Below are 26465 nucleotides of genomic sequence, written 5' to 3'. Positions count from 1 at the left end.
CCCGCCCCCCCCCCCCCCCGCCCCGCCCCCCCCCCTCCCCCCTGCTCCCCCCCCCCCGCTGCCCCCCCCCCCCCCCCCCCCCCCCCCGCGCCCCCGCGCCCGGGAGAGGGAGAGGGAGAGGGAGAGGGAAAGGGAAAGATTTGCCTGTAAGATGGAGTATAATGCAGACATTAAACTAATGAGTTTAAATGGTAACTGATACCATGGACATTGTTTATGTTTCTGATTTTGAAAACAGGATATAGAATTTATTTAGAAAACTATGGTTTGTTTAAAACATATTTGCATATATGCATTAGGAAGAAGATACAACAAAATACCAACAATGGTTGTATTTGGATGTGGAAATTTTGGAGGATTTTTGTACTTCTTATGCTATTTTTTTGTCTTGCAAGCTTGCTATAATAAAGGATGTATTGTTACATGATTAGATTTTTAAATAAACGTTTTAAAATTACTTTTGGTGTACCTGTGTGGTATATTAATGAACTAATTACTCATTAGGAATTTAGGGATATAACAAAATTACAAATAAATTAGTTATACAATAGATTCTTAATTTTTTTTAACCAATTTATAAAAATCAGTTTCCCCTACAGCTTAAATTCTTTAAATCTCTAAGTTAATGGTTCTCAACTTTTGGGTTGTGACTCTTTGGAATCATTACATATCAGCTAATTAACATTGCAATTCATAACAGTAGCAAAATTATAGTTTTGAACAAGCAACGAAAATAATTTTATGGTTGGGGTCACCATAATGTGAGGAACTGTATTAAAGGGGTACAGCATTAGGAAGGTTGAACACCACTGGTCTAAGGTATTAGCAGCTCTTCAGAACATTTTCAGAGCCTTTCCATTGGAAAATTACTTAGCTATACTGTTAGCCAGTCTTCTCTTTTCTTGATAGAAAATAATACCCAGTCTTCTATCAAAAGAAGCACACTTTGGGTCTGAGACTAAAACTCAGTTGAGAAAGTACTTACCAAGCCTGGAATTTGATCCTTAGCACAGTCATACAACCAGGTGTGGTGACATGTGCCTGTAATCCCAGCTCTTCAGAGGTAGTTGGAAGTATTACAGATTCATCAATTGATAGGATGCAAATTTAAGATCAGCCTGGGAAACATAAACCATGTTTTAAAGGGAAGTGGGGGAGCATCCTCCAGGTTAAATTTTGTAGTATTAAGCCTACTGATATTTTAGATATCTTTTTTTATTAGATTCTTTTTTTTTCACTATCAAGATTCATTAGATTTGTGCACACAGTTGTCCTGAGTTTATATCCACAGGTATCAAATAGTTTCTGGGGTCCTTTTATATACAGATGTTCCCAGCAAAGTTAGGCTGGGCTAATCTTTTGGAATTTATTCTATTTTCCATAATGGCTTAGAAATTCATTTGGTATGGCTAAGATCATATCATCAAATGTCTTCTGTTCTGGTGAATGGTTTACTTTCTTAGTGTGTAGGCAAACAAATAGTTGATAACACTGAATGAGACAGATGACAGCTTATTCAAGTAGGAACAGGCTAAACAAGGCTCACACACCTGGCAGTTCACTGCACATCTGCTCAGTGCCATCTTGCTTTCTCTTTGCTTAGGAATGAGAGTCTGGGATTCAAAGGAGTCTCTGAGCAGAGTACTTGATAGCACTTACTTCAAAGCAGAGAAGTAATAGCAGAAGTGTTACCGAAGGACTGTGATAAGATCCTGTTACCAGAGCTGAGAATTTACAGACCCCAAAGGGCCATCTGTCCTCCTAACTCCTGCTCCACTGCCTCATGGATCCCTTGCTTTTCCTTTTGAGGGCTGCCATAGCCTCACAGGGCAAAGGATTGAGTTTATTAGGTTAGTGGAGGAAAACTTCAAAAGATAGGCAAAATTTTTATTCCTGTCATTCTGGAGATCCTATCAATGAGGTTGTTTTTTAAAACTGTTGCCAAGTGCTGTGACTAGTTTCAGTCTCCACCTCTGGCTGATTTCTGTGTTCTCCTATCCTCCTCCTTCTGTAGTGCTGGACATTGATCTCGAGGCCTTGTACATGCTAAAAATTCCACTGCTGCTGAGCTGGCTGTCCTCTTTATCTTAAAACTGTCTCCGGTGTTGTTAAATAGTTTTGTCCCTCTGGTTTTATTTCCCTGAACTACACTTTGCTGCTTCTGTTTTCTTGTTTGTTTTTCTTTCTTTGAGGCAAGGCCTCACCTTGTTTCTCGGCTGTGGAGTTGACCTTAGGTTCCTTTAGTGCCAGCAGTACAGCTGACTTGGTGGAATTCCATTCTCAGTGTTCTTACCTGCACTTGGGGTACTATCACCTCAGCGCTGGCTTTAGTGGATATGCTAAGCCATGGACCTCTGTACCCAGGACTTCTATGAGGTGCTTCAGGATTTTTTTCCCCTTTTCTGATATAATTAACAACTTTGCATCTCCACCAAGACCCCTCAAGCTTAACACCCTTCTAAGATTGGATTTACCATCTCATCCTGGATGCTCCTAACATGTCTTTGCAGAGATTACACAGACTCATCTTTTTTAAAAAATCTTTTCAGTCATGACAGCTATTTCCAATGCCTGAACTTAGATTTCACGTCATACTGGAAAGGGGAAAGTAGTAGCATCATTTTTTAATCACTTGACAAAATTAGAACATGGATGATAGTTTGGATAAAAGTATTAATGATAGCAGAGAATAAGTCTAGGTTAAAAAGTACACAGGTCTTTGAAATGGTTTATACTAAGAAGGTTCTTTGTACATTTGCAGTCATTTCTAAGTGAAAATTTTTTTTTGGTATTTTGTTACAGGGTTTTGATTTTTTTTTTCCAGTGTTTTGCTTTTTGGTTTTGAGTAGTTTGTTTCCCACAGCTACCTAAGTTGCATTCTCTCTCATTGACTTTCCTCTCAATATGAGTACCTTAATAAAATACTTTGTAAAGCAGAAATGTTTTTCTTCTCTCTTTTTTCATATATATGATGTATGTATTAACACTGCTCTTCACCTAGCACACATTCCCATAGAAAGACTGCTTCCTGCCTTCTGGCATCCTGGCCCTGGACTGAGTGCTTCTAATAATATGTGGGGAAAATAGACTCCCGTCATCATGAACTGTGTCATTTTCCTCCCTTCCTATTTACATACCTCCTTTTGTCCTCTCCAAAGGCAGACTCCCAATCCTTCCTGATTTGTATGTATAACTACATATGTCTTTGGTATTTCAGTTTTACTTAACCTTTCCTCACATTTCTAAAGTCTTTGTTTTCTATTAAAAAAAAAAAAGTGTCCAAGGATCTTTGTTTCTAAGAGAATCCTTTCTTCTCATCTTTCTCAACAAACTACCATTTTGTCTCTCCCTCTTGAAAATTTGAATTTTCAAAAGATAGGAAATAACTTTCTGCTTCCTACATTTACCATAAGCTTTTACTCATGAACTACCAAGTTGGATACTCCCACGTTCATACTAGTCTCCAGATTGCCATCTGGGAACTTCTTTCAACCCATGCTCTCCTCAGTATCCCTGTGTTAGGAGATGTTGCCTACATTTAATGATTTTCTTTTTTCCGCTTTTTCATTGCCCTTTTCTGTCACATGTGTTAATATTCATTCAGTGTTCTGACCTCAGCTCTTACTCTTCTATAACTTAGAAGTAGCCTTTTGCTGGTCCTCAAATTCTGTGTCTGTCTGCTGAGCTCCAGGCAATATTTCTCTAGAACATTTCTGACATAGCAGCAGAATTTTCAAATTCATCATCTTCAGACCCCTTGTCAATTCTACAGCTCTCCCTATCTTTCTTAAGGGGATCCTCTTTTATTTGGCTGACCATACTTGTACTTATAATCATCCACAGCCAACTATACCCTAAGTGAAACTAGTGCTTTTATTCTGAAGCATTGTGTTGACTTTTCCACTTCTTCCATTTTATTGTCTTTCATCTGAACTCTTATTCTTCTAGAAGCTATTTTATTAATAAAATCCCCTTTTTTAAGAAAGAGAGAAAAGTGTTAGTCTTCCACCTGACTCCAGGTGCATCGCTTCTCTCTGGTTCCCCCAATGAATTAACCTGTGGCTTTTTATAGCTCTCCACTGTTTCCTTTGAGTAAAAGGCCAAGTCTACATTTCTAACGCTGTGGTTTTAGTAAGCAGTAGTCTAAATTCCAGTGGAAAGATTCTTTACTAAACATTTCACACTTGCTTAAAGTCCACCATCTCCACAGCTACACTGTGAAGTAGTGCAAAAGTAGCCACACTAACTTCTGCCCTTCTCCTTCTCCTCAGCCAGGGTCCATGCTAAAGTTGCAGGATTTGCAGCAGTTGTATTTTTCTGGTGCTGGATTCCTGCCAGAATCTATGAGGTTAGAAATAGGAGGGGAGCTAGGGCTGTGGGGTCTTCCTGGGTATCCTGAATAGTTACATTGTTTGTTTGGTTTTTCCAAGAGAAATAATACAAAGGGCCATTTTGTAGTCTAACCTTTATGGCTGTCAAAAAGTACAGTTTTTAAATAGTCACACTGTATGCTGTGATATGTTTAGTACATATATGTTATTAAGCTGATGAAAGAGAATCTAATTTAAAAATTTTCTAGATTTTTAAAATTTAATGAGCAAGAGTATTTTGCTGGCATCTTTATATACCATGTCCATGCCTGGTGCCTGCAGAGATAAAAAGGGGATTTGGGATGACCTGGAACAGGAGTTAGGGATGGATGGTTGTAAGCCACCATGTCAGTGCTGGGAAACAAAATAGGATCCTCAGCAAAGCTACCATGCTACCTGTGGAGCCATTGCTGCAGCACCCAAGTAGTCTAACTTTTAAAACAACTCACTCAAACTTAGTGCTTATGATTTCCATTACAGCTCAAAGTGTTATTGGACCCAGATTTGTTTCAACTTTGTGTTGCTGGAAAACCAGTGTTTTTTACACATTACTCTGGTTTCAGCACATCAGCAATCTTATCAGTATGTGGCTAGAAAAAAGTTCCTCAATGAAGCTGTAGTGAAAGCTTTGAATGAAAGAGTAAATTACAAAAATTTTTCTTAAGTAGTTAACTCAAATAAGCAGATAAGTGGAATAGAACAATTTATTTGCTTGCTTGGCTAGTTGGTTTTTTGTTTTGTTTGTTTTGAGGCAAGGTCTTATGTAGATCAGCCTAGCTGGAAGCTCGTAATCTTCATGCCTCTGCCTCCCAACTGTTGTGGTTACAGTGTTTGTCACTACACCTGGTAGTGGTATGAATTTTAATGGTTAGCTTTGGTTCTCTATGAAGAAGGAAAGCATTGTGTTATAGCTGTAATATTAATAGGCTTAGAATTGAAATAGTTTTTTTTTTTTTAAATTTGGACACATGTCCTTTGAAAAATAGTCCATGGCTGATGTTAAAATGCTCTCTCGATGTTCTTGTCTCTGAGACTGGGATTCTGTCAAAGCTTCAGTACCATAGTTTGAAGACCTCTGGGGAAAAAAATAATGCTTTTTCTTCAAGTTAATATACGTAGTATACTCAGTGTGTTACAGTGTATATTTCTACTTAATTAAATGATGATTTTTCCCTCACATTGGCTTTTTATAATTGTGTGACACTATAAATTACAAGTGATTTGATAAGTAAAAATGTTTCTCATGTTATCTGCATAAAATCATGACACTTCTCACTATATCCATTTTAAACTGAATGCAGTTATTCATTCTTAGAGAGCAGAAGGTGAGAATGTATCATTTAACACTTTACATTTAATGTGAATGATTAGTTATTTGGAAACCACTAAATTTCAAAGAAGAGAGTTAAGACAAAGAGGGCCTGTAGCAGTCACCTCATAGATGCAGACTTTAGCAGAAGCACCTCTGTGCCCACTGTGTCTGACTGCAGCAGTACTCTGGCCGGAAGTCCCCACATTCCCTTTCAGCATTGTTTGTCTTGGTGTCCACTTTGTCAGTGTCTTTAGCCAGAGAATTTATCTTAGTTTATTTTCCCTTTCTCCACCATCTGTGAACTAATGGATCTGATACTTTCTTTTTGCCTAGTTGACTGGCATATTTTTAACTTTAATTTTCCTTTATAATTTACTTGTTTTTTCAACATCTATTGAAATTGCAAGGCCTTGGATTTTGTCTGTTAGCGAACTAAATGGTCCTTGGTACCACAGAACTTGTTATGGTCTGGAAGAGAAGCCCAGTGGTAAGGAGTTTCCTCCCTGCCTCTGATACCCAGATGATCAAGCAGCCCAGAGCTGTTTCAGAAGTAACACATTGACTACAGACCTTTTTGCCAGTTCACTACTGGCTTCCACTGCTTTTTAGTGAATAGAATGCATGCTGAGTGACAGATTTAAAAAAAAAAAAACAACTTAGTGCATACTGGTAGAGAAGGCCCATGGCAATCATGCCTTGCTGTAATCCCAGCAGTGAGAAGACCAAGGCAGGACTGTGAACCAGGACTACATTAAAGCAACACCCTATATTCATGAACAAACAAACAAATGCATAAATGTCATGGGTTGTCATTTTATAGATGTTTGGAGACTAGACTTTACATTGAAAAATGTCAGAATGTTTAACTGTAAGTTGTATATTAAATTATTAGCTGTAATATAGAATATTTTAAAAGGTAAAAAGAAATTACAAGCTGGAGCAAATAGTATGAGAAAAAGAGAGGTAAACAGAGGTGATTTACTCCTCTAGCATGTGCAGGAGCATAGGAAGTGGTGTGGGATAAGAATCTCACTTTAAAAAAAAAAAAAGAATCTCACTTTTGCTCTGCTGACTGGAAAAGAGCCCTTGTTTTCCTCCTTACTCTACAATTAGACTACGATCTTGATTTAATTAGCAAAGATTATAAAATAATATCAGAAATAGAACGATCAAACAGCTGAAGCACATGCAGCATAGAAGAGCATTATTTCTTCTGGGCTCTAGAACACACACACGATTGCTGCCAATGATGCCGTGATGCTGTCAGCATGAGTTAGAATCTGTGAGCTTCAGAGGGTCTGTTCTGGATTAATAGTGTTGGTCAGTAGCTGAGTGCTCACTAGCCTGCGTTAGGTCCTGAGTTAATCCACTACACCCTCCCATGCACACATGGATGTACAAGAAGGAAATCAGACAGAAAGCTCAGTTCTTGTTCTATTCCTGTTCTAGTAGACCTTAGGGATCTAGATTATTGTTCAACAGAATTTAATAGTTTGAAGCTTTCTATTTTAAGAAGTTTTATTTAGAGGATCAAGGAGATACCTAGCAAGTAAAAGCAACAACGGCTTGAGTTCAGGTCTCCGAACTTGTGCAAAAAGTCAGATTACATAAATCTATAATTCTAGCATAGCATCATAGGATGGCTGACAGAGTTAGGAAAATCATCTAGAAGCCCCCATGCTAGCTAACCTACAGTTCACAGTGCAGCAGCAGAAACAAGAGACCCTACCTCGGCAAGAACTTAACTCCTGAAATTGTCTGCCTCCACACAGGAGCTGTGGCCTGTGTAGACGTGTATTTACATACATGCGTAAGTTAAATAAGCATAACTTTTAAAAATAGCTTTAAGAAAAGATGTTTAGAAATACTAGCCTTTGGGCAGTGTTGGCTCACGCCTTTAATCCCAGCACTTGGTAGGCAGAGGCAGGCAGATTTCTGAGTAGTTCGAGGCCAGCCTGGTCTACAGAGTAAGTTCCAGGACAGCCAGGACTATACAGAGAAATCCTGTCTCGAAAACCAAAAGAAAAAAAAAAAAAAAAAAAGAAATGCTAGTCCTTTTTTATCCTCAGATGCTCAGATGACTGTCATGTAGACTAGAGTACATGAGCTGAGTCAGCAGTATGTTCTCTTCCTTGTAGGAATTATATATAAAAGTAAACTCATTACTTGGGCTGGCTTAGTTCTAGAAAATTCTTGTTCTCAACACTGGTTCAAGAAACTGTCAACTCTCTGACAGATGCTTTCCATAAGACCTCTGACATAGGCATTAACAGGTTTATTTCTCCTTTATGGATTCATCAGGTAAAATGTTATATAACTCAAGATGTATAAAAATTTGCTTAATCATATACATTGCCTTACTCCTTGAGAAGGTCAGATCACTCAACTAGCTTTTTAGCAGGATGTACATGGAGGTGTCAGTTACCTCCATTTACATCCTGCTAAATCATATAGAGTTATAATTTATAACTCTAAATTAGGAAAAGATCAAGTAATTTCAAGGGTGGAAAGCCTACCAGAAGTAATACCTCATGTTGTAATGGTCTAACTGAATGTAGCTTAACAGTGTTTACTGTCATTAATCGTTTGAACACAGTGACACTGATGACCTGACCTGCTAAAAGCCTACTCTTAAGTTGATCTTTTGACCACATGTTTACAGTATTTGTTTAACCTGCCTTATTTAGCACAATTAGGTTAGACTTCCAGTTGGAGCAATAGGAAAGGGCAGCCAAATTATAACAGACCAATTAACCAACCTTAGAAATCAATACCGTAGACTTGGGAAATCCAGTGATCAGTACATTTATTCTGTAAATTTATGTCAACACAGGAACTCACCTGAGCTTACATGCATGTGTTCCAGAGGTTGACACCTGCTTTCTCAGTAACTCTCCACGTTAGTTTTTGAGTTGTTCTTCAATGAACCTGGAGTTTGCTGACTGGGCTGGATGAGCTTGGCATGGGGATTGCAGGCACACATACCACACACCTTTTTTATGTGTGGGTGTCAATACCTGATATCAGGTCCTCCTGCTTACAAGGCCAGCACATTTCTAATTGAGCCATCTCACCAGCTCCTTGACAGATATTTTAAGTAGTGGAACTACTACCTCCTGGGTAAAATACAAATTTTTAAAATAACATCCCAGTTTAAGAGACTTTTGTTAGGTTGAATAGAATTACATCATCACCTGCTGTCACACTAATTGTAATTATTTCAGTGGATCACATTTTCTACAATTGCTGTAGTTTATCCTGATTTCTTTCCAGATGTTTCCATTGATGACATCTTGTGCTTTCTATTTAGCTTGTAACACTTCAAGAAGCAAAACTGCTGTTGAATGAAGACGATTACCTTATTAAAGCTGTATATGACTACTGGGTGAGAAAACGGAAGAACTGCAGGGGGCCATCCCTCATCCCCCAGATTAAGCAAGAGAAAAGAGATGGCTCTACCAACAATGATCCTTACGTTGCCTTTCGGAGGAGAACAGAGAAAATGCAGACTCGGAAGGTAATGTCCGATTGTAATTTAACTGACTGTTGCTAGATAGTGTTTACTGTCATTAATTATTTGAACACAGAGACACTGATGACTTGACCTGCTGAAAGCCTACTGTTCAGTTGATCTTTTGACCATGTGTTTACAGTATTTGTTTAGCCTGCCTTAGCAATCTGATCACAACTAGTTTAGACTTCCAGTTGTAGCAACAGGGAGAGTTTTTTGTGCTTATAACTTAACAGGTTTTGAGTTCGTTGCTAAACTCTGTATGCACTCATGAATCATTTCTATTTGAAAAGTTAAGAATTTTAATGCTAATTATCTTTATTGGCGACTTAGGAGTTTTGAAATGATATTCTTGTTCCTGCAAATGAGAATAGGTCTTGGTGCCTCTAAGTTTATGGGGTAGGAAGTAAGGAAGAGTTGTTCTAGCAATCTCCAAGAGTAACAGTGGCATTTTTTTGCTCATTTTCTTAGCTGTGGGTTATGTCAGATTTCAAATTGACAGATAATGTCTCCATCTGAAATTCAAAAGTGTGAACCAGAATTTAAGAGAAATAGAATTTCGTACTGTGAAGTGATATGATATAGAATAAAATGAAAATATTGTTTCAAGGTATTATTCACTGCCTTGTATTTCTCATAAGGAACAGTAAATACTACTCACGGTAACAAATTCTCTTAAAATCACAGGGGATCAGGAACACACAGATAAACACTGAAGAATTATAATTTGGAACAAAGCATCTTCTATGGATTCTTGTTTCTCCTAACGTTGAAAGCTTGTCCCTGTCAGCTGTTAGTATAACAGCTGTGAAGTATAGCAGATGCAGGCATTGTGTATTTGAGGAAAAACTCTCCTACTGCTTAATAACTAGAAATTTGTTTATGAGTCTTTATTATGAATGTGATTTTCCTAAACATCAGAGGGCAAATTTTCCAAAAATATTTAACTGGCACAATCACAGGCCTAGTTCTCAGTTTAGCACTCCAGTCTTGGCTAAGGAGATGTAAGGATTCTGAAGATGTAACATTTTAATTAGAAAAGACTAAGATGAACGAGGTTTATGAGCACAGTTTAACTTTACTTTCATGGAGACTGGCGATGCAGAAAGAGACTTGTTGGCATTGGCAATCTGAACTACTAGATGCCTTTTAAAAGCAGTGTTATCAATTGGATTACATTTAGACATGATTCTTTTAATCTTTGCTGGAAAGAAGGAAGTTTAGTGAGTAAATGTGGAAAATTGGTATTTATTTGCATGTAAGTAACATTCTGGATATAAAAGTATACTTTATTCTTTTTTAGCAGAGTATTATGAGAACTACTAGTAACTGTTTCTTAAAATAGGCGTGTCACCGCTCCATGATCACACAATACCAGTTTCTCCTAGCGTTGCTTCTCACCTTTTTCTATATTATTTTCATTTTCCTGTGCAGGCAGGGTACTACTACATTTTCTTTTCATTGCTCTTTGTTTTTTATTCTTCCCAATTGTAGACCAAATGGATTATCCCTGCCATGCACTGTGAGCTATTAACAGATGTTTATTGTGTTTCAAAATTAGAAAGATGAGAAAGTGTTCTACTGGTTGTACTGCATACTAGGTAAAGGTAGGCAGGATGGAACATGCAGGGATAATGCTGCTGGTACCAAGGCCCTGTTTCCTTTTTTGCATCATTAAGCTTAAAAACACAGCTTATGCAATGACCGAAAGGACTACTGAAATGTTTACATGACAGTCTAGAACTCAGCTATAATTCACTGAACTAAAATTAATTTGGATATGAATAAGTACTTTAGGACATCTTTACACCAGATAATCTTATCTAATGTACTAGTTGGGAAATCCTAATCAGCATATGTATTTAATATGCTAATTACATAGATACAGTCTTATTTATTGCTTGTGCCATCTGTCTTCCTCTGTTTGGCTCAAAAAAAGTAATTAGGTGGGAAGAAAAACTCCCAGGTTCTCAGTTCTGCCTATGCACATCAATCACCTGTGAATCATCTTACATTATAAAAAGATATGCAATTACTCAAAATGACAGTAGTTTAAAAATCATTTCCCTAGGGATTTGATGGTAGGTACAGAAGTATAATAATATAACTGCAATTAGAAGAAAAGAGTTAATCCTAAGAGGCTGGAGGGTTGGAACAGTTAAGAGGACTTGATGCTCTTAGAGAAAGCACAAGTTTGGTTCACAGCTCACAAGTTCCTGTAACTTGAGCTCCAGGCTGACTCATCTCATTTCTGTAAACGCTAGCTTCTGTACTCTTGTACACATACCTGCACACACACATAAGTAAGATAAAACAAAAATGAAAAAGTTTTTTAAAGGAAACACAAGTTGACCCAGAGTAGAAAGACCATTATAAGAAGGAGTAAACAGTTAGAAACTAGAAAATAAGTCCATTGGAAGAGATTGGAAGTAGTGTCAGCGTGAACTTCCAATTTTTAATGTTGATACAAATAAAGATAAACCTGGAGAAAGGATTCTGCTGTTCAAGAAAATAAGAATGTTGGAGCCATAGTAGGGAACAGGAGCCAATCCAACGTTAGGTTGGAATGTTTAAGCATCAAAATAATGAGAGTAATAAATCATAACTCATAGACTAGTCCACAAGCCCGCATTTACAGAAATGGAGTTAAGGTAGAGATAGGAAGCACATGAAAGTTAAGTCAGTACTCAGGGGGCCAGGTTTCACGGATGTCTTTACACTGTCCTCCTCATTCCCAATCCTCTTTTCCATGTGCTGGTCTTCTCACATGGAAAAGACCATTTCCCTTTACTCAGTATCATTTCTATGGTAGTTGGACTGAAAACCTATAACCTAAATTTAATCATGGAAAAACATCAGTAAAACTCAGATTGAAAAATACACTACAAAAGTAACTATTTTCCATTTAAAAAAAACAAGGAAAATCACAAAGTCATGACAATCACAGAAAAATAGAACTTTATTCCCCGTGTTTCATGTATTTACAACCCTTTCCAAGATCTATTTATCTTCTTTTTGTTTTAAAGACCATCTCTGCACACACAAATATAAATCTGGATTCTACACCTGGAAAAAGTGTGGTGTTTGTCTTTCTGAGTCTTGGCTTATTTTGTTTAATGTAATGATCTAAAACTTTATCCATTTTCTTTTAAATATAATCTCATTTTTATAGCTGAAAATTTCCACTGTGTGTGTGTGTGTGTGTGTTTGCATGTGCACTCCTTTGCATACACATTTTCTTTATTCATTCATTACTTCTTTTTGGTTAGATGTCAAAACTTAAAAATATCAACAGAAGCAGAGTGTAAACTTTACCAATTGGCAGCTATGATATAATAATTAACTCAAGTAAAAGAATCATTGAACATTAAACGTATGAGGAATCTTAATGATGTACTAAATATATAATTCTACAACATTCTAGATTAATTTAATTCTAGTTTAATTTTAAAAGAAAGTAATATTTTAGTAGATAAACCCTACAACTACCATCTTAACTGAGTAGTCAGCAAGGGGTCAAGTTGTGTTATCTAACCCTTGACAGCATGTGAGGCGGACTCAGTATCATTTCTGTGGTAATGGTGAGTTCAACCATGCAAAAGCACCGGCACACTCAATTGAAGAATACACTACAAAAATAAATATTGTACATTAGAAAAAGGTCATAAAGTCATGATGATCACAAAAAAAAAACAACAGAAATTTTCCAAATACTGGGATATTAGAAACATTTTTAATCCTGAGTCAGGAAAATAAAGATACTATTTTAATAATATTTCATTGGTCTCAGTTTCTAGATTTTGATCTTAGTGCTTGCTTTGAGTATGTAAAAACGTCATTGTTTTTATAAAAGCAGATTAGAATATTTAGGGAAATATGTTCATCTCAAATTTGGAAAATACTACAAATACTGTGAACATAGCTAGAGATAAAAAGCTAAACTTTATCCCCTTTGGGATCTGGTTAAATATCCATGGGAAATATTTGTGCTGGTTTTTGTATGTCAGAAATTGTTTTTAAATGATTTTTTTTATTGGGTATTTTATTTTAAATGATGTTTTGAAGAGTAGAATGGGCACAGAGGAGAAAGAAAAAGGTCAGGAGTGTAATGGTGAAGGAGGGCAGTCTTTAGAGTTTCTAGTGGACTTAGACAGTCATTCCACTGGTAGATGAATGTGGCCTCATAGGAATATTCATCTTTTGATTTTAGTGCCTCTTACATGTGCTGGTGTGTGTGTGTGTGTGTGTGTGTGTGTGTGTGTGTGTGTGTGTGAAACATATATAACATTAGCAGTATAGTAGGACACTTTTTTGTTCTTGATCATGTTAAGTTTTTTACATACAAGTATTGTTGCCTGTTTACTCCCCAAAATTGCTTATAACTCTGCTCTGTATTTTACTTTCGTCAGAATACTAGCCAAGGGCAGGGGAAAAAGCAAATTTTGTTTTGGTTAAATCAGACAAACTGTTAGCATTTTAAAATACTCCATATGTGGTACTATAAAGGAATATGGCTTACGCTATTTTCATAGATGATTATTTTCCAAGTGCAGGAAAGGATACATAAAAAGAAAACATAAAACTCAAGGCTTTCATTTTTTCAGTTTTTATTTTCATTCATAATCTTGTATTTATCAAATCTTTGACATTTTTTAGGTTCTTTTTAATTCTATAGTCAATTGTTAACTCAGGAATGAAAAGATTGCTTAAGTAAAGGTTTGTGTGAAAATGGAAGTATTAGAGGTCTGTGTTTAAATGAGGCACTGTGGGGCTTTTGAGTTAATGTGTACATCATTGTTGATTGTATATTCTCATGAATGCTGCTTATTACAATGAAGCCAACTCTTAGTTGAAGTTATGTTTTATTTTTACAAGTAAGAAATTAGCAGTACTCTAAAGCCTAAAGTTTTTGCAAGAGCTCTTTCACCCCCTGTAATAAGGTATACATGGAAGTATGAAAATCTCATTTCTCTCTTTCTTTCTTTTTTTTTTAAGATTTTTTTTTTATTGGTTGTTTCATTTATTTACATTTCAAATGTCCCCCTTCCAGGTTTCCCCTCCACAAACCGCCTCATCCCATGCCCCTCCCGTCCCCCTGCCTCTATGGGGGTGCGAGAATCTTATTTCTTGAGGTGCTCAATATACTATTTTCAGTCTTCTGAGTTGCTAGAAGTGAAATGTTTGCCTTGATTATATTTAAACACTTTAGCTCCCTCTTACAGATTTGGATGGATATATGTTTAGACACTCATTTGGGCTATTTTTTAGGAACCTTGATCTTGGTAGAACTATTTTTTTATCATTGGGTAACACATTATTGCAAAAGGACTTTATAGTTTTTATATACTAGGTTCAGGTAGATTTTTTCTTTTCTTTTTTTCACATTGAAATTATTCTTTCTGTGCCAATAGTTATCAGCATTTTTCCCCCTAAATATTTGCTTGTACTCAAGTTTTCACAGTTACACAGATGAAGTCTTGTGGAGTTGCTATTTGGGTATTTGTTTGTTTGGCTAATTTAAAACTTACAGGATAATTGAGATTTAGGCAAATCTTGTTAAATAAAAGATAAGTAAGTTCTTTATTCTCTAAAATTGTCATTATTTCAAAAGAACCGTAAGAATGATGAAGCTTCTTATGAAAAGATGCTGAAGCTGAGGCGGGAGTTCAGCAGAGCCATAACAATTTTGGAAATGATTAAGAGAAGAGAAAAAACCAAACGGGAATTATTGCACTTAACGCTGGAAGTTGTGGAAAAAAGGTAACATTGCTGCTCTTCCGTACTAGCCAGGCTTTGTGACGGCAGATATTGATTGTCTACTAGAATGTTGTTTCTACCTTTTTAAAATTGGTAGTTACTAGTTGTTTTTAAAATTTAGATTGTTAGAGATTTGAATTTCATTGGAGCCGGGTATTTTGATATAGAGCAGTGGTTCTCAGCTTTCCTAATGCTGCTATCCTTTAATACAGTTCCTTATTGCTGTGGTGGGCCCCCCCCACCCCCCGGCCATAAAAGTATTTCATTGATACTTTATAACTGTAATTTTGCTACTGTTATGAATCATGATATAAATAGTTGATAGGCAGGATATATGATATGACCCAAAGGGTCATACCACATAAGTTGAGAACCGCTGGTATAGAGAATTGATCGTTTTAGATATTGGCAGAATCATTGGACTTTTCTTAGTGAAACCTAAGGATTATCTTGCCTATTTGTCTCTTACTTTTCTTGAACACTAAAGGAAATGGATGGTTGGAAGGCAAAATTTCCTGTTTACACTTATCAGAATTATGATCTATGATGTATTTTCCTTCATAATTAAATAGACTAAAGTTTTGTTAGGTTTTAGAGAATTTTGTGTTATTGCTGAAATAACCATTCAAAGCAATATTCCTAGTGCTTGATAAAACTCATTATGTGATTAATTTATATATTGTGTACCTTAGGCATTGTTAAAGTTTCTTGTTTATTGTGTTTTTAACTGAATCTCAAATATGAACTGCTTTGTTTTTATAACGTTTCTCTTAACAATAATGTGATATTCTAAAACTAGGCTTGGCCGCAGGAGGATCAGGAATTGAATCTACTTTGATGCCACCTGGCTGGACCCTTGAGGCCCTGTCTCACCACTTCCCATCCCCCAGAATTGATAACTCTATTTTGCTGATTTAGTTACTTAAAATGTCATTGTTTTGAATATATTTTTCTTTATTATTAAACTTTGCTTTATTTTCTTATACTTTATTATGTTTTGAAGATATCATTTGGGAGACTATGGGGGTGAAATCCTTAATGAAGTGAAAGTTAATAGATCAGAAAAAGAGTTATATGCCAGTCCAGCAACTCTTCATAATGGAAATCATCACAAAGTTCAAGAATGTAAAACTAAGGTAAATATTCTTTGGAGAAGCATCACGAGTGGTCGTATTAATCATATAATATGGTGTAAAGGAAGAAAATAAATAGTTCCTTTTTTTGTTATGCCACCACTTTGATAGTTTTTATATACATACAAACCCATTAGTCCCTCAAGAACTCTACCTCTGTGACTTCTAGATCATAAGTATTAAATGTTAGATTCACAGTTTGAGTTCATGTCTACCAAAGTGGATTGTTTTTAATGTGCTGTCTGCTTCTCTAGAAAACAGGGTCATTGCCAGAACCAGTATTTGCCAGTTACATACCTTGATTGGCGTTAGAAAGTTCTCTACTTTCTGGATAATAGTTTATTCCAGAGCTAGCCTTGGTGAACATTGTATTTTTAGCTAAAGATTTGTATTGTATTTCTTTAGTACTCATATGCTGTATTCAAATATTACTTAATTTGGGTATGCAAAAATGTATAGAGCCTTTAATTTTAAGTTTAGATTTAAGTAAGCATTGATATGAACCTCTAGACAGACCTTATATGTGACTTGGGGTGTTTGTGGAAAATTCATCTTTGAAAACTGTGTAGTGATAATTGTTCATGGGTTCATTTTTAAATACAAAGGAAGAATGTGGAGCAGTCTGACTCCTCCTCATTCAGCTCGTGTCAGTTCAACCAGCAGGTTCTTATTAATCACAGGCATCTAGCCCACCTACCTGATTCCCTTTGAATCACACATGTGTTGATAGCTCAAAAAAGTTATCAGCACAACAAATGTCGCTTTGAAAACTATTTTTTAATCCATTTGTATCAATCAGTGCTTTTCCCAAGAGTATAATTACTAGACATTCAATATAAAATTTTAACCCATAATTACTGGCAGAATTATTTGAATCTTACTTTAGGCCTTATCTGAGTAAATAAAAGTAGTTATTATTTTTAGAGATACAGTGTAACACATTGTTGTCTTACCCTGTGCACAAAGTTACTATATTTAATTTTCACTTATCCCATTTTAAAACATGGAAAATTGCTAAGACTTTGGAGTTTCCTTTTTGATCCAATAGTTTGTACCCTTATCCATCTCTCTCAAGTAGCTTATCACTCACTAAGTATTGACCTGCCCCTTAGACAGCGTTTCTGTCGTGTGCACTGTTTCTCCTTCGAAGACATTTTTAATATCTGTACTACATGAGACAATATATAACTCCCTTAATAATTTTAAACTTTCAATATTGTTTTTAATTTGTTGCTGGGAACAGTCATTTTTCAGCTTTTTAAAAAGAGACAGTTCTTCTTTTATCAAAAGCAATACCAACCAGTATATAAAACAAAAGCCTTGTGGAGAGGGGAAGGGACGAAACCCTTCAGTCAGACCCTTTGCCAGATGGACTACACAGAACCCTGGGGTGCTTGAGGACCATTTGATTATTGTTCAGTCAAGGCAATAATTACACTATGTAAACAATGAAAGTGTTTGTGTAGCTTATAAATTTATTTTTTCAAAAGATTACCTCACATAGACATTTTTATAAATTGGAAATTAGTGTAGAACTAAATTAATAAATTATCTATCTAATTCAATTATTTTTAAAAATAAAGTAATGAATTTTGTTCACCAACACGATGGATTTAAGTAAGAATTAAATTTAAATACCTTTTAAACATGGGATGGCATGATAATAGAATAGTCTAAAAACTATAGATTAATTATTCATAAAAAACAAACTTAAACACCATAATTATTTTTTATTATAAATTACAGAAAATAAATCTAAACCATGTTTTAGTTTATGACATAATAAAGTTTTCATACTTAAAACAATAATTTAAATTAACTCCTAAAGAAAAATGTATGTTTTTCAAAGAGGAGCATAGTTTTTCATGATTTCTAAAATGATTTTCATTTCTTCCTTTTGGGGGAAAATTCGTCATGTAAACAGCACCCTCATCATTTGTCTTTGAAAGAAGAGGCTTCTGATGTGGTTCGTCAAAAGAAGAAGTACCCAAAGAAGCCTAAGGCAGAGGCTGTGATAGCACCTCAGCAGCCCACTCCTGAGACAGTGCCTGTGATCAATAAGAGTGACATTAAGCAATATGACTTTCAGAGCTCAGATGAAGATGAATTTCCACAGGTGCTTGTTTGAAACTGTTTTAAACACATGTCCTCCTCCTCTTTTATATTGCTGTGTTTTGCAACATAATTGGCATCTTCGTCTTGATTCTGCTTCGCTCACCTAGCGTTATAAAACATTTTCTACATATTTACATGTATATACACATATATGTTGTCACTAACTTTGTATTTTACTCTTCGTTTTTTTTTTGTTTGTTTGTTTTTTCTTTGTCAGCTGTAGAAATGTATTTTGTATGGGACATTTACATAGTTTTCAGGTTTTACCTTTTATAAAAACAAGCATCTTTGTCTTCTTCCTGTTTCTAAAGTGACTTTTTAGAAATAGCATTACTGAGTCCAAGACAGCAGCATTAGAAAACATGTACACATAAATATAAATATGTACCAACAGTGTTCTTTCATATTCTATCAATATAATCTCTTTTTGATTTAATTTAAATTTTATTTCTTTGTCAGGTAATAGCAACTTTATTTTAAAGATTTAGAAGAACTAATTAAAGTTTTAACTTGTTAAAAAAAATCCTTGTAAACTATTCATCAGTTTCTTGGCAAAATATTTAGGATTAATTTTATTTTTATCATTGTGATTTCTTTATGTATATATTAAAGGATCAGGTTATGTTTTTGAAAAAGCACTTGGTCTGACAAAAACTTACTTGTCTTTTTTCTATATGACCTAAAGCATTCCAAAGAAAATACTATGACCACTTGAATCTACTAGTAGATATGTAGTATTTTAATGTTTTGTTTATTTGAAGACAATTTTCTTTCAAAAGTCAACATCAAATATACAACTGTAGGCCCAAGACTGCTTGTAAGGCCTTTGATTGTTATAGCCACGTAAAATCCAGTTCAAAGAAGTGTGCTCCCTGTGGCTATGGTATTTTTTACCCTGTCTCCTACTTAGTTTTTTTTTTCCCAAACAATATTGCAGTGTTCATATGCATTAATAAATACACAAAAATATGCCTTATGTTACATGTTCTTAAGAACCACTTAATAAAACCAGTCATTATATTTGTCAGAAGAACTGTCCAGTTAGTCTGAGATACCCCTTTGCAGTCATGGGAAAGTCATCAGATGATCAGTTTGAAGAAAGGAGGACTGTAACAAATAGTGGCATATCAAGTTCTTCCAGGTAGAGAAAACAGAAGCTGCAAGCAGAAATGGAGAAAGGGAAATGTAGCAGTTTGCCATTGCTGGAGTCAGACAGAAGAGAGAGGGAGAGATAGGACGAATCGGGTACGGAAAGTAGGCAAATGGGAAATTATTAGAAAGCCTAAGTCAGAAAATGATACAGTTAAATAAATGCATGTAAAACTTGCCGAGTAGTTGATTGTCGGTGCCAGTGAGAATCTAGAACATCTTGCATATGTTCAAGTCCTATGAGAAGAATGCCATGAGATGCTGTGACCATAGGGGAATGTTTTCCTGATTGCCATTCCATCCACTGCCTTAGAAAAGGCTTCATTCGGCATAATTTGTCGTACATTCCTTATGTATTAAGGAGTTTTCATTTCAGCTCAAATTTTTTGTTACTTACATTGTTCCCCTCCCCTTCATACATTAGAATTGCATTTTACAAATTTCCTGAGACCTTTTCCTAAGTTTTAGACAACTTTCGTAAGTTTTTATGGCATTTTCACATTATTGGAGACTGTTTGCTTGTATGTTGGCATCACTAAATAATGTAGGTATTTAGACTGTAGTTCTAAATTCTCCCAGGAATGGATTCCGGGACACATGGAGAGAGATAATATGTTATCCAGTAAACCATGAACAAGGGAATAGATAAGTTTAAGAAAGCATTCTAACCAAGGCTGACTAGCAGACTGTAGCTGGGAAGGTGGAGAAACCCTGTCTGTCTGTACTGATTGTACTTCTGGTTCTCTTTTGGTTGCTCTGTGGTGCTGCCTTTCTGTGTATGCTGGAGTCCATCCTAGAGAGTGATACTTGGGAAGGAGTGAGGCACTTCATGTAAGAATTTGACAGATACCTGCAGAGGAACCAAACTGTAAAGTTGAGATTCATTTACAGTTTGAGTTTGGGAGTTGGTACCTCAGGAAGGAGAATCAGCCCTAGCTCACTATGCCTTTCTCCCCTGTGGGCTATTGAAGGCATATTGGCACCTCAAATAAATGCCCATCTGAGGTGACCTAGCTCCATGGTAATCACCACAGTTTGGTATTAATGTGGAGGGGAAAAAAATCTTCTCTAAAAAGGAATGAGATTTTTGAGATTCAAAACTACCAAGTTAATAAGATGAGGCAGGCATTTGTGAGAAAAAGATGTACTGCAAAGTGAGACTGAGAGGCTACCCAAACTTAAGGACTAAGGCTCTTGTGTGTTTCAACCATTACCGTGACATTATATTTATTGTTTGTCTGCTGTACCAAAGTGTATTTTATTATATATATTATATCATCATTTAACCTGTTTTTATGACATAAAATTGTGCTCTATTGAGTCAGTTCTGCCCCAGGGGTCCTTTTCAGATTATATACAGATATTTGGCTGGTAGCATCTGGTCCTGGCAAAATCCTTTTTAATGTAGCAACTCTTTAAAAGTCTTTACACTTTTCCCCTACTGTTGTAATCTTAAATTTTCTCTCAGCAACCAATGTTTTTATATACGTGGCTAAAGTTCTGTTTCTGACTTGCTAGGTTTAAGCAGTGATTTAAGGAGCTAGAAAGATGGTTCAGTGGTTGAGTTCACTTGCTGCTCTTGCAGAGGACCTGGGTTTGCTTCCAGTGCCCACATGACACCTCACAGCTTGCTGTGTCTGGTTCCAGAGAGTCCAGCCCTCTTCTTCCTAGCATTTGACTTTATTATAGAAAGAAGTTTCCAGATAAAAATTACAACTACCTATAGGTGAGGCATAATTGTCATCATCAAGCACTTATGCTTGTACAATTTATAACTATATAAATGGGGTATATAAAAACTATACTGATATGTCTAGCCTTTGTTCAAAAACAGTACCAAGTGTGCTTAGATGCAAGAATGAATCTTAAAAAGGATTTTTAGCTACAGAAAATATTTACCAGTCATTGAATGTTTCAGGCCAATTAGCTACCTGCTGGATGTAGGCAGGTGTGTTTGTGATCTGATTTTATTTTCAATCACTATATACATTAATATGTTAGCTTGGTAACAGCTAAATGGAGCACCTGTTTTATCCAGGTACCATCTCCAGCATCAGAACCTGAAGAAGAAAATGATCCTGATGGTCCCTGTGCTTTCAGAAGGCGGGCAGGATGCCAGTATTACGCTGTAAGAACTTTGTTTTTTGTGATATTTTTGTGAGCTGGAATTAACAGATCATTCATGTCAAGGTAACGTAGGCTGAGTCTAAAAGTGGGAAGTGCATCAATATTCCTTATTTCATGCCTCCTGTGGCATGTGAATACCAGCAGAAGATGAAAGATGCCAAATTCTTTCACAAAATATTAGAATTCTTTACTTAGACAACTCTTATTTTCAAAATTAGTTCATTTAGAGCTTTAATTAAAGCTTTAGCAGTTGTGAAAATTAATTGCACATGTCTAAGTTGCCTTTAGAACTTTTGGTGGTTTCTGGGTATTCACTGAGAGTGTGTGTGTGTGTGTGTGTGTGTGTGTGTGTGTGTGTGTGTTACACCCAATAAGTATAATTTTTAAAGTTTATGGCAAAATTGTCTGATAATTGTATCCATAAATTTCAGACACATTAAGAAATCTCTTTTTGTTATTAATACCCCATCGTGGGTGCAGTGTTTATGGAATGGCCTTGATGTCCCAGTGCTAAAGTTTTCTATCGGGTATATAACTGTAGGATAGAAAAGGTAGTTTTACCCTTTTAGCATGGTTTATGCAAACCATTTGATTGCATTATGGTATACACAGACAGCTTTTTTGAGGGCAGACTTAATGTAGGGAGGATAGGGATTTGTTTTCAAGTTATGTTGATAGAAAATGGGAAAACTACTATACAAGGGGGACAAAGTGCTGAAACAGAAAAACGGGGTGATGCATATAATAAAAGGGCCAAGAAACAGGCTCTACATTCCTTAAAAGCAAGGAGAAAGCTTAAGCTTGGTTTGTGCATATACTTCCACGAAATTTCTAGTTGCCTCTTGTACCCCCTAAACAAACTCATTCTAGTTTATCATGTAGAAAAACTATAAATTAATAATTGTATCCCTCTCTCTAGATAAACTTAAAACATTCTTTATAGCTATTTTTAAAATATATACTAAATGTATGTAGTTTAGAGTTGGTAATTTGGATAAGGAAGCTTTTTATTTAATTTGATTAGCTTTTGATTTTAATTTTATAAATTTTAACTAGATTAATACATTTTAGCCTCAATTTACAGTTTTTCACCTAAATTTTAATTGTTCTTCTAATATGATTTGCAGTTATTTTATTTTTATCATGATCTAACTTTTCTTCATTTCAGAATTACACTGAGTTATCTTTTTTCTCTTTCTTTGCAGCCGCGTTTGGACCAAGCTAACAACCATACGTGTGAAAGTTCAGAGTTGGCAGACTTGGATAAGTTGAGGTATAAGCATTGTCTTACGACACTTACAGTTCCAAGAAGATGTATAGGATTTGCAAGAAGGCGAATTGGCAGAGGTGGAAGGTAAGCTACTTTGACCTTGATATCATTTTCTACCTGAAAGGGAATCAGTAGAGAAACAATTATATATGATATACACATGTATGTCTTATATTGCTTTACAGGGTCATAATGGACCGAATATCCACAGAACATGACCCCGTCCTGAAACAGATAGACCCTGAGATGCTGAATGGGTTTTCAAGCTCTTCCCAAACTATAGACTTTTCTTCTAATTTCTCTCGGACCAATGCTTCCAGTAAACCTTGTGAAAATAGACTGTCTCTTTCTGAAATATTAAGCAATATCAGATCATGTCGACTACAGTGTTTCCAGCCAAGGCTACTAAATGTACAGGACATTGATAGTGAAGAATGTACCTCAAGAAAACCAGGGCAGACTGTGAGCAGTAAAAGAGTTTCTGCAGCATCTGTAGCTTTATTGAACACCAGCAAGAACGGCATATCAGGTAAGCATCAAAAGGTCTATCACAAATCTCTACTGCTGGTTGCTCTTTTCTCCTTCCTGCCCATTACGTAATAAATGAACTCATAATACATTTTGGAGACTTATTTTCCTACTTCTATTTGGAAAATAAATTTTAGTTTGGTTTAGTTCTCAGCCTAAGAGACAGCTCCCTACTAAGTGACTTGAATTTTACATATGAGTGGTGTGGCAAGTATGTGGGCTAAGCCCAGTGTTTTCTGTGTGTTTACTGCTTACTGGCTGCCTCCTGATCGATCACTGGTCTACAATGTGTCTACATTGTTTAAAAATGTCCATTAACTTGGATGGAATATAAGCATTGCTCCTTGAGAGTTCTATTGAAAGCCTTTCTAGAAAATGATTTTTTTTTTAAGGATGCTATTGAATAGTGATTTTCGTCTGCATGCTTACCTTTCTAGTTGAGGTCAGAAATATCTTTTTCATTTTAAGAGATACTGTGCTAGATATAGTAACGAGTTTATAATCTTAACATTTGGAAGGTAGAGGCAGGAAAATCAGGAATTCAGGGTCATCCTTAACTACATAGCTACTTTTGAGGCCATGCCTCCGTGTGTGTGTGTGTGTGTGTGTGTGTGTGTGTGTGTGTGTGTGTATGCATGCATGTATGTATATGATGAGTTTGTGCTCAAATAGTTTAGTGTTTTGTGGTATATACATTAAGAATAATTTTAATATCTAGGCATTCCAAAATATAATTTTGATTTGTTTTATTCTATGTATAATCTTATTACATGTTTACAAGTACATATAATTTATAAATATGTTTATTATATATGCACTGCAATTATGCATGGTAGCCAGTGAAAATATATTAAATAAAACCTGTTGTTTCATTTTTAAAACAATTTATTCACCAGTTCATAGAAATAAATGGTATATTCTGGTGACATATGTTCTTCTCCTCTTTCCTATTTCCTGCCACCCCTTTCATACCCATCAGATCCCTGTTCCATTTTCTTATCTTTTCCTTTTGTTGTGCTGTTGTTTGTGGACTCGCTGGGTTTAATCATGGCCCTTAATGTGGACGTGGGAGTGAATCTATTCACAGGAGTATGAATGACTCATCAGTAGGTACATGGCTGAAGATAGCTGACTTCCTCTCCACCAGCAGCCCTAGATTGCCATTAGCTCCCCTGAATGGTGCAGGGACCCATGAGATCCTCCCTTGTCTGTGAATGTTATTTACTGGTTCGCTCCTGTATATACCCTGTGCAGTTAACAATAGCTGTTGTGGATTCCTTAGTATGATGACCATATCATAAGCATAACACAGAATTTCACAGCCTTCTTCCCTATTGTCCATCTCATAGTTCGTTTTACCCCCTTCTGTGTTTCCTGAATCTTGCATGGGATAGTTTGTGAGCTGGCTTTAAAGCTGAGCACTCAGCAGTCAGTTGTCCTTTGCCTCCTTACCAGCTGTGAGTCTCTTCGTGAACTGCTATTCGTTTTGTTTTGTTTTGTTTTGTTTTTCTTGTGAACTGCTATTCATAACATGAAAACATAAGCATATCTAAATATTTCCTGGATGATGCATTAGTCGAGTGCTGCAGTTATATTAAACTTGTTTAAAATTATTTTAAATTCCTTCAGTTTGGAATCTGGTGCCAGTGGTGCTCAGTCTTTTGTTGGGGCTGTTTTTCAATTTCGTGTAGACATCCATCTATTTAAAGGTTGCAATAGAAAATTAGAGTTGTTTGAATGAGTGGAAGTTGGCCTACATTTCTCCGAATATGTTGGTTTCTTTTCTCCAAGCTGAACTTTAAGAAAATGATGCCCTTTATATAGTTTGTGAGTGGTGAAGCTTAGTGAGCCTTTGAATCTGAAATGAATAAAAATATCTCGTATAATTTGAAATCTTTGGGTTTCTAGGAATCTGTTATTACAGGAAGTTAAGCAGTATTGAGTCTTCTTCCAGCCAATTCCCAAGATTATTCAAAATTGTATGAATAGAAATTTCTGTACCAAACACTACTCAAAAAGAGAATTGATAATTGTGTTTGATTGACTATATGTTGGCTTTTTAACTCTACCAATATATAGCATGTTTAAAATGATTTAAATAGATTCTCAATTTGAGTATTTACAGATTTCTACTATATGCCCCAAATGAACTCTCTATTTGACATAAATGTTTTCTAGATAATATGTTATATGTTTTCTGTTGCTATATCAATTCCAAATATATAATACCATACCTTTCAACCTCAGTTTGAGCTCTAGAATGTACATACAGACTCAGAAAGGCAATCGTGGTAGTATATTCATAATCCCAGCACTAAGAGGGTGTAGACTAGCACATCTCTGAAGCTCTCTAACAGCTGGTTGAGCCTCCTTGCTAAGTTCCAAGCCAGTAATAGAATTGGGTCTTTTATTAAAAGAGTGGACAGCACCTGAAGAATTGCACCTAAAATTGTTCTCTGATCTGCATATATGCCCATGTTCTTGCACACACACAAGTGAATATGCATACACACAAAATAAACATTTGTATTCAAGTAATAACAAAGGTACATTAGAGGTCCTTCTGTTTGTGTTTATATGTGGTGTATGTGTGCCCCTATGTGTATGGTTATGTGTGTATGCATGTATGGAGTCCAGAGGTCAGTGTCAGTTGTCTGATGCTCTGCAATAACAGGAGCTTTTACTGAGCCTAAATTAATAATTACCTGAGCTGACCAGCCAATGAGTTCTAGAAATGTACCTACCTCTCGTCTTTGTGGTACTGGGATTACATGTGCTATCTGCTTCACCCTTTTACCATGAGTACCTAAGGTCGCTGTAGTTATACAACAAGCAACCAACTCCACCATCTCCCCAGCCCTAGAATGCAATCTTTTAAAATCCACTTTTCTCATTTAAATGTTAATGAAACAAAGAGTTTATTTACTTCTAGATTACCTGAGGTCTCCTTGTCCTTGAGATCATGAGTTTTTGTTTTTAATACATTTTTAAAATATTGGGCTTATTGGCTGGAGAAGTTCATGTTCTTTCAGTTGTAGAACTTGCCTAGGCTGGATAGGTCCTAGGTTTGGGTCTTTGCACCACTTTGGGAGTGAGAGTTTCAGACGTGGAGATGTATCTAGTGAGCTGTTGTAAACAACAGCTAGATAACTGAAAGGGACTTCCCAGTACAGTGCAGTAAATACCTATACTG

The 26465-nt window shown here is 35.9% G+C and overlaps 1 protein-coding gene across 2 annotated transcripts in view; it reads left to right on the top strand.

The window, feature by feature from the left end:
- The window catches only part of Epc2 (enhancer of polycomb homolog 2), a 93013-nt gene that overhangs the window by 54768 nt on the left and 11780 nt on the right, over window positions 1–26465 (top strand). The window contains exons 4-10 of one of the 2 annotated variants that reach the window (XM_028769286.1): window positions 8993–9199; window positions 14805–14953; window positions 15954–16086; window positions 18008–18199; window positions 21386–21475; window positions 22680–22828; window positions 22930–23273. In XM_028769286.1, the coding sequence (XP_028625119.1) occupies window positions 8993–9199; window positions 14805–14953; window positions 15954–16086; window positions 18008–18199; window positions 21386–21475; window positions 22680–22828; window positions 22930–23273 (1264 nt within the window). The remainder of the gene's footprint in view (window positions 1–8992; window positions 9200–14804; window positions 14954–15953; window positions 16087–18007; window positions 18200–21385; window positions 21476–22679; window positions 22829–22929; window positions 23274–26465) is intronic. The other variant, XM_028769287.1, reaches the window with a different exon arrangement.

The sequence above is a fragment of the Grammomys surdaster genome, unplaced genomic scaffold (assembly GCF_004785775.1).
Source record: "Grammomys surdaster isolate TR1022 unplaced genomic scaffold, NIH_TR_1.0 191, whole genome shotgun sequence".
NCBI classification, from domain to species: Eukaryota; Metazoa; Chordata; class Mammalia; order Rodentia; family Muridae; genus Grammomys; species Grammomys surdaster.
This window is presented reverse-complemented; position numbering and strand designations above follow the sequence as displayed.